The 15,004-nt window shown below is 42.8% G+C and overlaps 1 protein-coding gene across 2 annotated transcripts in view; it reads left to right on the top strand.

Moving 5' to 3' along the window:
* The window catches only part of LOC126906902 (zinc finger protein castor homolog 1), a 50,179-nt gene that overhangs the window by 19,519 nt on the left and 15,656 nt on the right, over nt 1-15,004 (top strand). For both annotated transcript variants that reach the window (XM_050687842.1, XM_050687833.1), the window contains exons 3-4: nt 4,696-4,850; nt 10,889-11,051. In XM_050687842.1, coding sequence (XP_050543799.1) covers nt 4,696-4,850; nt 10,889-11,051 — 318 coding nt within the window. The remainder of the gene's footprint in view (nt 1-4,695; nt 4,851-10,888; nt 11,052-15,004) is intronic.

The raw sequence follows: 15,004 nt of genomic DNA, 5'->3' as shown, positions 1-15,004 counted from the left end.
TTCACGGTCGTTGTGATCGCACACACGACATTAATATTAATCGAGAGAGCACTAGCGTGGAAACTCCGGGCGGCAATTACGTTTGACATTCTTCTGTTGGCCACTTGATCTATGATAAATTGAACAAAGAGGAGGATCACGATATGGAAGCCCATTTGAAAAATGATCTAGCGCACAATGTACACGTTCATTGTAATAACACGTTTTCACGTATCCTAAGCGTTTGACTTTGGTCTCTAATGAACACAAACGCTAACAGCAACAACAACAACAACAACAACAACAACACTGATAAATTACAGACGATGCTGTACGGCAGCGACGGAATCCGCCAAACGTCGTCGTTCTATAATTTCGGTGTTTTTTACTGCCGAGTGCTTAAAAACCCATTATGTCGGTCCACGTAACGCCGCCGCCCCCCTCATAGCGCACGGAACAGTTGGCAAATTGTTAGACCGCCCGCCCCTCGCCGACCCGATACGCGTTTATCCCGAACGCCGTTATTTATCGGTGCACGTCGATGGTGCGCGTGTAACGAGATTATTTACTGCCACCACAATATTATACATTTCTGTAATTACACCCGACCATTGTACAATGTTCACGATCAACCGTTTTAGACAGTTGATCTGATTTACACAAAACGAGTTTGTTGCCTTTAGCTCATGTACGCGCGCACAGGCTACTTATTTTGCCATATCCGTTTACTCGGGTTTCTCGTGCGTTTCCGATTATTATTATTATTATTATTATTTTTTTTTGGAATCGTTTCAATGCCCTCGCCAACAAACCGTTTGTCTCTCCGGTTACTCGGCGATAATTATTTACCGATGACAATACAAGTCTATGCGGTCGGGGGATAACGTATAACGCGAGACGTTCTGTATGGTTTATTGTGTACCGTGTGGTTAGTTCGACTGTGGCGAACTTTAAGTCATAACGCGCCGACCTCAGTGCGCTCGAAACTCAAATGGTGTCTGCGTACTCAAGACGCTCGTAGATATTGCAGACTTGTCGCGCAGATGTACGCGGCAACCCGCCGAGTTGGATTTCTGATAAAAAAATGCCAGCTGGCCCACTGACATCTGGGCCTAGGTAAACAATCGCGCATTGGGTTTTCAATCCCTACGTACATATTGCGCACGTCTACTCGGAAAACACTTGAAACCGTATTTTCGTACACCGTTTTTTTTCCCCGTTATTTAATCCTTTCGGTTCCCTGGGAACTCGGCGCGTAACCCCTTCTTCGTCGTACACACATTCGTTATTTCGTCGACGAGGGTTTAAACGATAGCGCCTGACAGAAGTGCATAACACAGCTGCTCCGTGTTACTCTCGATGTGTGTGTAATCAGATTGTTAACGCAAAAAAAAAAATAGATCTCTTTGTTTTCGAGTTGAACGGGCGACGACACGAGATATTCGCGGGCGCAGATGAAAGAATTAGGCGAGAAGCAAACGTACAACGTGTCCGGACGTTGCTGGAACTCGGTCCGACGGCCATTAAAAAACGGTCGTGTTCGATACGTTTCAGTAATTATCGCAGCCGCCGATGTTATGTCACTGGGAATCGTCGAGCGAACGTTGTGTGGAATCTCTCGGAGGACGAACATCTTTTCGCATAATTTTTCAAATGTAAGCGGTTACGTCACTGGAATCAATACACGCCGAGTATGGCGATAGTTTTGATTCGCCGAATAAGGCGATTGTTGACGAACGAAAGCCACGTTTACATTATTTTATTCTTTCAAGTACCAACAGGCACGTTTATTTCATTTTGATTTTTTCCCTTAAGAAGTAAAACACGTGCACGCCGCCCGCAATACAGTAGTCGTTTTACAAAATAAAACGGGTCACATATTGTGTACACTAATAACACATTGTGATAACGACGCCGAGGAAAACGACGATTTTTATCGATTGGCTCTACTACCTATTGTGTGTGTACCAAAGTGTGTCGGGTCTTTAATAATCGTTACCGGTGAATATGAAATTTGTCGGGAGACGAGCACGAGGCACTTAATACGCTTTTCCGAGAAAACGGCGGGTACTTAAAACGAACAAGATGATAATTGTGGTTGCCGCGATTTGCACAGTGTGTGCGTGTTAAAAAGTGTTGTATCGATCCGGAAAAATTCTCCTTTTTCCGGGGAACGGGGTAAACGGTGCGGACGAGGATTCCTAGAAAATGTTCTCCGAGTAAACACACAGGCGCGTAGTACGCGGGCTGATTATACGGTTCGACGATCCGTTCATTGTTCGAAAAATGGAAAAGTATATATACATAACTCAGTTCGTCCTACGCGTGCGAGTCACTCGTGTGGAAAATATTCCGTTTGGACCGCATTGTTCCCGGCGCTTACGATCAACACTTGTAACGCCGTCCGTACTAACCAGTCCGGTAGAACTGTGTCCGTTTGCCCGGACTCTAGTTAAATTGTCGCGGACCGTCAATTTGATGAGATGACATCTGTTCCATCGCGCGGAGATTATGTGTGCCGAGAACGTTTAGACGGCGGACAGGAAATTTAAAAATCGGTCGGCAATATTATTTTAGTTGTTCAAATTCGCGGATAACATTAATTTTGTTTTTTTTACTTACAACACTGCCACAACTGCCATGGTACTACTTTCATTAGACCGAGTGTACATTATTCAATGCGAAATCATTTCTCATCCGTTTATTTATTCGTGCAAAATAAATTAAACGAGGCCGAAAAATATCATTCGTTTTATTATTATTTTTTTTTTAATTTTAGGGGACAAACTTTTAGTGTATGCGAGCCGTTAATCTTTTTGTCACTTCAAGGACTCGAGTGTGAACAAAAAATCCGTCGGCTCATTCACACGCTGCAGCAGCTATCTAACTCTATCATCTTCCTATCGAATCCTTCTCGTCGGTTTTTATTTTTTTAGCGTTTTTATTGTCGAATGCAAAAGTATCCAGCCGAGTTGCTGACAATAGACCGCGGCGATATCTTGTCAGCTGCTTGGTAGTTTTCGCAAACTCATTTATTGGGCGGGTTGAGCGACGTCCAAGCACGCATTGCAGCACACGGTGGGAATAAAATAGGATGTCATCCATTAGTCCCCTTATAAAAAACGTAAAAAAATTCTCCCGGTCCCAGGATATTATTTATAAAAAAAAAACCTCTCGTTTATATAGCTTTTAACCTGTTCAATTGATCGCCCCATGAAATATATTATTGTGTATAATATAATAATGAGGATATCAAACTGCTGCAGCCGAAGGGGACACACTCGCGTGTGTGTACAGTTATTAACAGTTTCCACCGCAAATAATATTTACCCGTTTTACGGAATCCTTCGTCGAGATAAATTTTTTTCGAAAAAAGATCGAGGGGGACAAGTGCGTCACGGGGGTCGAGGGCCCGGACCCCAGTAATTCATACAATGTGATGATTCTCCCCGAAAATCGTGTACGTGGATTAAGACGGTAATGACGGGAACGAAACGTAACCGAAGCACTCCAAGTTTCGGTTTTTTTCCTCCTCGTTGCCCTGCCCATAACAGTGTCGCATTACAATCGTATTGTGCTCCACTTTTACGGGTCCTCGGATCACAATAGGAAACGGATTGAACTCGTCCACGCGAACGGCACACGGTGGTGAAATGCATATAAATTTCATCCAGTTGTCTGTGAGGTTATTTGTCCGGATACCGACAGCCGGAGGAGAGCCCCAAACGGTACGATGCACGACGCGTTCGCAGTAGTATTGGTCGCAATCATTTCCACTGTTTTTTATGCAAGCCATTTCCAAATTGATCGAATTAACCGCATTGTAGCCTCTTGTCTTTTTACCGTAGAAACGCGTTACGATTATTATTAGCATAAGCAAAACACACACGGCCCGTTTTGGTCTATTCTTTTTGGTGCACCGCAAACAGACGTCGTCGAATTGGCCGTACGACGATGAGCTAAGTCACGTTTGCGCGGCGTTGTGTTCCGAATACGTCAAAAAACCGTCGGTTTTTTAAATAATAAATTTTTTTTTTTATTTTTCTGTTTTGTGGCTTGATTGTACACGACTTGTGGCGTTGGGAAAATAATTATTCTCTTCACGATTTGCGCCAAAAGAAAAAAAAAAAAAAAAAATAATGCCACATAAACGTGTTACGTTCAAAGACGATAGTAAATATAATAAAACGGATAACGAAAATATATGAAACACATTTTCATTACGCATAATAAATACTGTAGTGCTACCAGTGCCAGTGGCGTTTATACAACACCCGATACAACAAATATAAAAACATAATAAAATATATTACGAAAATGCGCTTATCTCTTCGGCCGCCGCACTCGTGACAGGTACACAAAAATTGCCCCAAAGGCGTTGCTCGTATCTCTATACACAGCCGCGTTTTCAATGCTTATGAAGTGCACGATTTTTTTTTTTTTTTTTTTTTTTCTTTTATTTTTGCTTTCGTGTTTACCTTATTCCACGTCCGACTGTGACACAATGACTAATGTGTTGCTTATGTAAATACCACAATATACTATTTCATACACGCCGTCGTCCCACACCTCTCCTGGAGGTACTCTTTCTGCGTTCTCGCTCCTGTACGACACCGCCATTGCGTTCTCTCGCGCACATTGAATCGCCCCGTATAGAAATGATAATAATTATTGTTATCGCAATAAACGGCTAATATGTTATTTGTTTTGTTTTAGGACGCATACTGGAATCGTTGGCTGCCAGAGGCGTGGGACTGTATCCGGCACTGAGTCTGCCGCTATTGCAAGGCCTACACAAACCGCCCAGCACGTCGTCGGCCAGCCCTCAGTCCAGTCCGGCAAACTCTGCACCGTCTTCGCCCGTTCAAAAGGTAAATTTTGTGTTAAAAGTTATGTCGTATGCCAATGTTGACGATACTCATTAACGGCGTAGTGAACAAATACTGCAAAGCTCTGAAGTTGCGCCTGTTGGTTTACCGCACGTCGGTTACGATGGCGACAAAAACGACACTGTGTCTCTCGGCACATAAGCAAACCGCTGTGCTTGCTTAATAATTGGCCGGGTTGGTGCGACCTTCGAAATTGGCTGGCCTAAACCAACCTGATGGTTGAAAAACAATAATAACGGAAACCGGAGGACGAGTTTAGAGAATTTCACATTGATAATCAATATCGTTTATCGTGATATCAGACTTTCTAAAAGTTTAATTAATCAATTGAATAATGACCCGTAGCGATATTTAAATTTGCCGTTGAAATCGACGAGCTAAAATAATCCGTTTGCGCGCGTAACTTTTTGTGTAATTTTTTATCCGTGTTGAACATGAGGTTTATTACATTATGCGCGACGTAATGACGTCTAAAGATTATGCGCAGGTCGCAGTAGTAAACTATAACTTTATTCGAATTGGCGTCGTGTGTTGTGTTTGCAACGGCAATAGTAATGTGTCAAACCCCATACGTCGTTGTAGTTTACAAACATAATCGGCTGAAGAGTTTATTGATCTTTGGCGGCGGTCTGTCGTCTCTCGTCCGATGGACGTTTGTCACAGACGCGCGACAGCGACGACTGTCACCGCCGCACCCTCACCGATCCGACAATTGAACGTGGCGCGCGCGCGCGCGAAACGAAACGTCGCCACTACAACGCTATTATTATTATTATTATTATTATGGTGCGCGACAACGCGAACAAGACGAGAGAAAAAAAATACTGTCCGCGTGATTTGTGTGACACGGTGACGACGGCGATGCCCACCGCCGGTGTAGTAATTATCGTGTAATTATTTTAACGAGACTGGGCGCGCGCCATCTCACACGAAATACGCCCGGAGAATAATTTGATCACAATAACTGCGTATTATAATTATATACAATACACGGTCGTGTCGTACCGTAAAAAATGCGTGTGCACTTTACAAGGATCGGCCGACATTAGACGAGGCGTACAACAATATTGTAATAATAAACGCGCTGTGTACACACAAGCGACACGGGCAGCCGTTTAACGACGTTAAGTCGACGATCGACGGCGGCGGCATTGTGTGCAAATCGCGGCTCTAGAAAGCCAGCGACGAACGGGTGTGCCGTACGGACATTAAATGTTCGTGAATACAAAAGCGTGTAGAGGGAAAATTAAAAAAATAATAATAATAACAACAGATAGGAAAATATTAAACTGTGATTGCCGCCGTATGGCTGTTGCCGTGTGAATATTAACGTGAACCGTTTTGCGACGGAATCGACAATTCACATCGGCCGCGTCAGCCAACGTACGCACAGTTTCAAGACCCGTTAAAGCGTCAGCGTGTAAAAATACCATAATAGGCGCGAGGCCGAAAGCTATTCCTTAAAATTGGTAATTAAAGCGCCGGTAACGACCATATTTATTAAAGACTAGCTGTCTTCAGGCGTTTTTACAGCGATGTTCGCAAGTCCCCGACGGTTTTGGGCGCGAAACTTTCTAAATTTTTATTTTATTGCTATGACTGGCCGTTATTGCGCCGTTAACGAGACTATCCGAGTAAACGACATTTCGAGATGTTTGCCGTGTATCGTTTGCCGCCGACGGTGTATAATAATTGTCGTTGTGTACCTACACGGCCGCCATTGTACTGCTCTTATTGTGCAACGCTGACACGAGGGTCACATTATTATGCCTGATTAAATTTATTTCGGAATAATTTTTTCGCGAATAATAATGCAAATGTTTGGCGTGCAAAAATTACACGTTTAAACGACAAACCCGATAGAATACGAGAAAAAAATATACCGCAGCAATACACATATGTTATCGTGCACAGCGTACAATGTGATTTTTGAAGGGCATTAGTAGTTTATTTGGACAACGTTACCACTGACGTTTTGCACGTGTGCGAACGTGTAAAAATTGCATAACGCGACGACCGAGCGTCTGTGCGAATTTCGCGCTACACTGTGTTCGCCTACGGTCGACAGGAAATCCTGCGATTTCCTGTCGACAACTCCGAATTTCTCATGCACCGCGTTATTATTATTATTATTATTACAATTACGTTTGTGTAAGCCTCGTGTCACGGCTGTCCATGTGAACGTCCATGCGGCGGTCAAATGATAATTAGTATTACAATTATTATAATCCGATACAGAAAAGTGGTGGTTTTGTTTGGAAAATATACAAAATACTTTTTAGATGGTTATCGGGGTTTTTATCCAAAAACCGGAACGAATTGAATTTATTACACTAATGTACTATTTTATTGTAATAAAATATTTCGCTGTTTTATTTTCTTTACGTGCGTGTATATTTAATTGTTATTTTACTAAGATAATCATCAGGTCAGGCGGTAACGTTATACACCACACGAAAATTTATTATGCGTCTTTAAGAAGTACAATACTGTTCCGGTCGGTCGATCGTCCGCCGTCGACAGCAGCAAATCCTCAACCTCGAAATTCTCAGATTACAATAGGCCCCCAAACGCTGTTATTAGTCGTACGGCATGTTAACCCAAACGCGCTCTCGGCGGACAAACACACGCCCAAACGGATTTTTCAACGCTAAACACTCATTTGTTTCGAAAGTGTATTTTGTTAACGTTCATTAATCGCAAATATTGATTTTTCCCTACTCGCTTTCGGCCATGTTAATTAATGCTAATCAACCGTCGAACTAACAACAAAGAAATAATATATGGGCGTATCGATGGCCGTGTGACGTTTAGTCGTAATTATAACAACTCCAATTTTTATTATGACGGTTTATTAATAACATTGTATTAGCGCGCTGTTCTAATGCGGGTCAATCATACGCTTGTTTTTTTTTTAGCAAACCAGCTGAACACGGTCGGCAACGTATTGAAAACACACCGCAGGCCGGCCCACAGTTTACTTATTGAAGTAATCGATAACACGTCAATAGAAAACCGCTTTCTTTTGATCCGACTAGACACAAACGATCGTACGTTGGCGTTTCTTGGCTGTCGATGGTCAGGTGGTGACGTCTCACTCCGATCAAAAGTTGTCAACTGTTGCAAACGGTTGACACTGCCAATCGGACCATCGAATACCGTTTTCCTCGCCCCACCCCAACCGACACTGTTCGTCTCTTTGGTTGTGCGCCTTACAATGTCAATTTTCGAAAGTCCGCCAGACGATTGCGATCGACGATGTCTTTTTCATTGTCGTCGAACGACTCGGAAGGCTTTGCCCGGCGAGCACACTCCGACCGCTGTGCAATGTTTACCGACTCCGGTACACGTATAAGAGGCAACACGTCCGTCAATAAGAGGTCACTTTCTAATATTTTTCGGTCAAAAAATACTACTCGGACGCGAGTTGTACCGTTTTGACGCGTTTCGACGGTGTGAGTTTGTCCGTTACACGCTCAACTGCTACTTGCCCACCTACCGGTTTTCGGCAATCCATTAGCCTCGTCGGTCATTTGCGGGCGCGTGTGAAACTAATGTTTTTCTTTTTTTTAATGGTACACCGTGACCGGGTCGATTGATGACGAACGCCCCCGGAGACGACACGCGTTCCCCGAAACGTCTGACAAGGCGGTGTCATGACAATATTTTCCCCGAGAAAGTAGAAAAGAACAATTAACGCGTTTCCCGCGAAACCACCGAATTCGTCCGTCGCATTTCTAACAGGCGGTTTTATTAGACGAAGGCAATGCCGTTGCGATGGGCAAATTCATTAATCGACACACGTTTGAAATGCCAATAAAAGTCCTAAGACGGCACACGTGTACTCTGCTCGTCTAGAGTACCCGAAATAAGCAGTACGTGCAAAACTGCGGCGACAATAAAAATATGATGTTTCACATGCGACCGGCTCTCGTGTGTCGTTTAATTTCTTTTCAACTCGTAAAAACGTCAAAAAAACTACAGAAACGGCTCGTTTTTTTTCCCGTTTCATTCGAGTATTGTTGGTTTTTTTTTCCGCATAAAGATGTTTTTTTACCATCGCCGTGCGGGTTACCGACGAAACGCCAATGATTCTCGGTAATGTGTGCGCGTCGTCAATGTCAATCAAAATAATAATTATGTCTGCTGATTTTTTACGAACAATATACCTCAGCGCGCCATATTATAATACCATGTAATTATTAATTTTCTTGCTACAACCAATGCATTGTACTGTCGTTGGAACACAACAATACCTATGCGTTCCATGCGAAAGTCGTCGTCGCCACCGCCACTCATTGTCTGCACATACAACACACACAATGGCAACCGTCGGCGTGGTGTGTGTGTGTGTGTTATATATTCGCAATATGTGTAAAAATCGTCGAAAATCCTTGACGAGGTTACGTCAATCGACCGCAAAACATCACCATAATACAGCAGATCGGTAACGCGAAAATGATAATAAAAAAACAAAGCGCGCAAAACGGCTCATAAATAAATTCGGCGAAACACGTTAAAATTATGGCTCGACGTTTGTAGGAGGAAAAAACACAAAATATTATGACCTCGAGTGCACTATCTCTGATCTACAACTGTTAATATATCATTGGGACTTATGGTGTACTTATGCATCCGCAATTTGTTATTATTCTTTAGAGATCCTCGTTGTAGTGCGCACGAGTCGGCCGTTAGACTTGAGCGTGTGTAGCACATTTTTTTTTATTCCACGATATTACAATCTCCCGCGGATTTATTATTATTATTATAACTTTTTTACGTTCCCGTCTGTTATGTTCGCATTGTTTCTTGACAAAAAACACATGCCGAATGCCCCGGAGTATAAAAATTCAAATGATTTCACGGAGTGTCTTCTCGCGTATGTTCACCGGAATTGATGAAAAGAGCTGCAGCGCGTCGTTTACCCCTTTTCGCAGTTAGGTAAAAAAACGTACGCATAAATGAATAGCCCAAAAGAGGCGGGCAGGTGAGCCGTCGATTATTTTCGTACTTGGACCTTTTTCACCTAGTGCCGGTTCTAATAAAATATTATATTATTCACCCCGAAAACCAGACGAGCATTCTCTTCTTTTTTTTTCCATTNCGGTTATAAATTCACCTAGTGCCGGTTCTAATAAAATATTATATTATTCACCCCGAAAACCAGACGAGCATTCTCTTCTTTTTTTTTCCATTCCAAACGGTATAAACTATAATAGTAATTATGACGTGGTCCCCTTTACTTTGTCATTGCCATAATATTGTACTTATGTAAATTACGATTTCGGCGTACCTCACGCGAAGCTGCTGTGCACAGACACTCTGTATAATAACACTATTAATAATAACATCATGGGTTGCACAACTGTAATAAAATAATTTAACGGGCGTGCATAGAATTATGGAGGAAAACTCAATACGCCAAACGGCGGTGTAATCTCCTTATACATGTAGAAACTGTATACAATTGGAATCGCGCTCGGATACAACGTTGCAAAAAATAAATATCTTATATTACCACATATGCACATTCAGAATTGAAACGGACTTGGCGTTTTACATTTACATTACAAAAACTTGGAATTTATTGACATGCACACAGTTTTATCACGTGTTATTTCGCATATCGGTTAGCAAACGTTGTTTTTTAGTGGAAAACGTTGCGCTCTGCGGTGCCTAAGTAAGGGAGAACTCTCCCTTACTTAAAATATAAAATATAAAACATTACTTAAAACGTAATGTTCCCCACTCGATAGTTTTTTATCTGTGTACAGGCAAACATAAAGTTGCATAAGAGAAACTCATAAAAGTCGTTGGAAATTGTGTCCGTTTGGACACAAAAAGCGACCTTTGCAACGTATCAAACGACACACAATACACATGACCGCGTTGAATAGAATTGCAATCAGATTTTTATTCTTAGCGTTCACCAATCAAACCCCACGCGCGTTTAAGTGTACAGTGTTAAGGAGCGATTTCATCTTATGTAGACAAGTGACGGACATTTTTTTTTGTTTCAGCAATCGGCCACTTCTGTGATCGTGTCTGTGCCCCAATCGATTCACCACAGGGAAACGTCTTCCGGAATAAAGACATCGTCGACGACGTCGCTGGGCGTCCAGACCCTGTCGTCGGTGGCCGCTGCACCAGTGCCGACGACGCCGACCTACACCAACAACCAAGGTCAGTATGGCTGTGCGAAACAATTAAAAATAAACGACGACGACGAGTGGGGGGGGGAATATATATACTCTTTGTTTTTGGCAAACGTACCTGTAACCTCGTTACGGCGAGCGCTGAGCACGGCACCCCTCTCCTTCCGCGCCCCGTCGTCTATTTCGGGTGTTTAGTTGAAATAAAACGTGCATTGTTTTTCTGGGAGTGATCCGCCGGTATTTGTGTCAAGTCATCGGCCAACAGCCGTCGCGAACAAATGTCGGTGTTTTGTGAACAATGCGGGAAATGCGCAACCGCTGGCCACCGGCGAAGGTCAAATACCACCTTTTCGCCCTTTTTCAAAAATAAATCCTACTGCCAGCGCTTTTGCAGGATCAACGAACCCCGGCGGAATCCGGCCGTTGATTACGATTTTTTTATTTTCAATCTTGGCATTATCTAGGATTTTTAGCTATTTCCGCGCGAACTCATCGCCTCGGCCGACCGTTTGCAAGTTGGACGCACACGAGTAGTTCATAGAGACGCCCCGTGCCACTGCAAGACAGCAACCGTTCGACCGAACCCGGTGTTGTGTTAACGGTGAAAAAAAAATGTATGCGCTTGTTTTTTTCCGACTTACCCGGCCGATTACGAGTATGGAAATTCCGGACAATCGGAATGGAGACAGCGCGTAATCCAACGTGGGAAACGCACCCCCTTTAAATTACAACGATATCGTTGTAACGTACTTAAGCGCGCTCGGTTTAGTTTCCACAAAATGCCAGAAAAACGATCCCAACGTAACCCGATTCTTTTGTGTTGGACGCGCGTGCAGCCGGTCATTGTTTTCCACCAGTCCGTTTACCTATACGAGACCTTTTCCTTTTCACCCCGAGGCACGTTTTTTCTCGCTTTGTTCTCTCGAGGACGACTCGCAACGGATTTCCGTAAATCTACAAGTGAAACCATCCGAACGTAAACTCGTAGACATCGTTTATCGGTACGGGATTTCGTTTTTTTACCTTTGAGTTTTCTTCGGGCCAACGCATAGGCCTGCGGAATGCGACGATGTAGTCAATTGTGAATTTCTCGGTAACGCCCCGGCGTTGTGAATATTATTGTGTACATTAGCCCATAATACGGCATTCGTATCAATCTAAATTGATTAACAGAACCAGTTTAGAGCAATAAAGACCAATTGTACCGTTTGTCCGCGCATCGTCGTCGTTTCCTCCGTTTAACCCGTCGGCCGGCCGGCGCAGGCGAAGGGAAACGCGATGGCACGGGGTCGGCGGAGAACGAAATAATAAAAGAAAACGGTAGTAATGGTAATTGTTGGGGGAAAAAAAATAAAAAATAAAGAATTCGTGTAGACGACGAAAAAATCAAAGTGTATATATTAACAGCACTTTAAACGCGCGGTCGCATATTATGCGGGACTTGACAATTTAGCAATCAAGCACAATGGCCGGTTTTAATGAACCACTTTTCGGACGATTTACTGGTTGCCCTTAGGTTGCCACCCATCGTCTAGAATATGATTGAGGTTAAATCGTTATTATATTTAAATCAAAGTCCGCTGGGAACACAAATCCGTGTAGTGTGTGTACGTCGGATTTCTCTCTTCTTAATTTACTCTAATTACCCGAACGCATGCGTACCATGTAAATTCCCATGTTTTTTTTTTTTATTTTTTCCATTACATTTGTTCGTGTGCGCGCGGCGGCCCAATCAACTCGATTATTTATTGCTCCGATACATACGAACATATTCTCGACTAGACTAGAACGACGTCTGATTTCCATGTACCGTGTCGGGTGCCGGTAGTCGGCTGCACTGCTGTGGTACGACAATCGCACGATTACCGAGTGCATAAACTTTACCTGTAAACAGGTGTTTTTTTTCATCATTTCGTTCTAAACAACGGTTTGTTTCTAATAAAAATCGTTCACCTCTGGTGTAAAAACCATCGGACACACCGGTCTTATGTAACCGCCATTCTCTAAATAGTTTTATAAAGTCTAATCGAGTTCATCCGCTATCTACTGTGTCTGAAAACGGTTTATTTGTTCTCCGTCGCTTCGGATTCGATCGGAGCTTTTGCGACTTGTTTGTGCGAGACGTAAAAAATACACGTGGAACCGCAAAACGATCGTTTACACGCGTCACCCCGTCGTGGGCAAAGGGGTGCAGCCGTTCCGTTTCCGTGTGCATGAATTAATATCATCGGCAAGTGTAAACATAAATGCGCGACGGAGGGTAAAAAAGGACGACGAGTGCGTGTCACTCATTCAACAGGGTTTCGGTTTTTTTTTTTCACTCTCGTATATTTTTCCTTAAAAAATAAAAAACCTCGTACACGAGTAATAATGATAAAAACACGTGTAAACGAGTCCCCCTCCCGTTCCGACCAGTGCCGCCGAACTTGGCACACAATGTCAGCAACGGCAACGTGCCAGGGCCGTTATCGCATTCGTATTCCTATTGTTTTATGTTAACGCGGAGGCCATCCTTAGGCTCGGCCGACAATACTGGGCAACGAAAAAAAATAATAATAATCAACCGCCGATAACACACATAATGAAAAAACTTAACGTTCAGATTAATATAAACGGTTTACATTGTTTTGACGCGAAAAAAACTTGCTCCTTCCTTTGTTATATTTGCCAGGAGATTTGTTTTGTTGACAATTATTGGTTTGACGACGAAACAACGATAACGTTTGTTGAGTTTCCAACTGCTGTCGATTGGCGTTCTTTACTTTTCTACACACAAATGTGTAGATTGCCGCGCGATTCGGGAGCGGTCAAATTTTATTAATTTGTACTTAGGAATTCCAAAGCGGAGGTCATTACGCATTGTCGTCACGTCTCTACCACGGCACAAGTCCACTTTATCCGCTCGTTTTTTTATTTTCAATTTTAGAAAAAATGTCACGTTAAAGATTTCATTGGCGCACGTAACCGGCTGTGGTTATACTCGGCCGAGCATCGCGCGGATATAACGTAACGCCCGCAGGTTTGTATAGGCGCCCTGGCTTTTTAATACATGACAAACGTACGTTGAAATGATAATTTGCCATTATTGTTTTTCCGAAAACGCATAGGTGCCGGCAACACGTACCATTAGGTGCCATTTAAAATCACTAATTGATCGTCAGCAACGGAGTGTGTTTTATTAATCGGCTCCATCGGATTCGGGTCGTCGCGGGGCCGTTGTGTGGCGGTATGCGCATACACGTCATTCTAAAGTGACATTTTGTCACCAAAACGGTAGTTGGTCGTGTGTCACTCGTATTTTCAGCAGATATTGATGATGATATGCGCTCATTAACATATTACGAGCTTGCCGCCTTTGAAACACCTTTGTGTTTCTATCGTCGCGCATAAAAATAACGCTGCCAGTTTGCATTGCGATTACATTATTCTCCGACCGGCACAAATATTTTGTTTTTTATTGACGCTGAATATACGCGAAAATGACATTTTTTGTCTGTCCACTTGCAAAAATTATTCGCGAATATCGTTTACATAAATTGAGACCGCGATGGCCTTACAGATGTCATCGGTAAACGCGCTGCCCGACGAGCTAGGCGCTGTTTTTTCCATACCCTCGTGTATCGAATACGTTGTAAAACAGTAAACACATTTTCTCATCTCTGTGGTTCGAAAATTATTTTTCATAAATTGACAAGTGTTAATTCGACTCGTTCGCCTGCTGCCGCCGCCGGCCGATCATATCAATTATTATTGTGTTTACTACAATAATGTCGAAAAAATAACGTTAATTTTTTTTTTTTTTTTTTATTGTCCTAAGGTAATTAAATATTTACGAATTCATCAGTAATGCGCTTGATTGCTTTTTTTTAATTATTACTATTTCTATAATTTATATTTTTATGATAACTGATTCAAGTGTTGTGTCGACTGGCCCATTGTCAATTTTCGGTTTACTGTTCATATGTTTTCCACACAATTTGC

The sequence above is a fragment of the Daktulosphaira vitifoliae genome, unplaced genomic scaffold (assembly GCF_025091365.1).
Source record: "Daktulosphaira vitifoliae isolate Bord-2020 unplaced genomic scaffold, ASM2509136v1 Scaffold_1, whole genome shotgun sequence".
Lineage (NCBI taxonomy): Eukaryota > Metazoa > Arthropoda > Insecta > Hemiptera > Phylloxeridae > Daktulosphaira > Daktulosphaira vitifoliae.
This window is presented reverse-complemented; position numbering and strand designations above follow the sequence as displayed.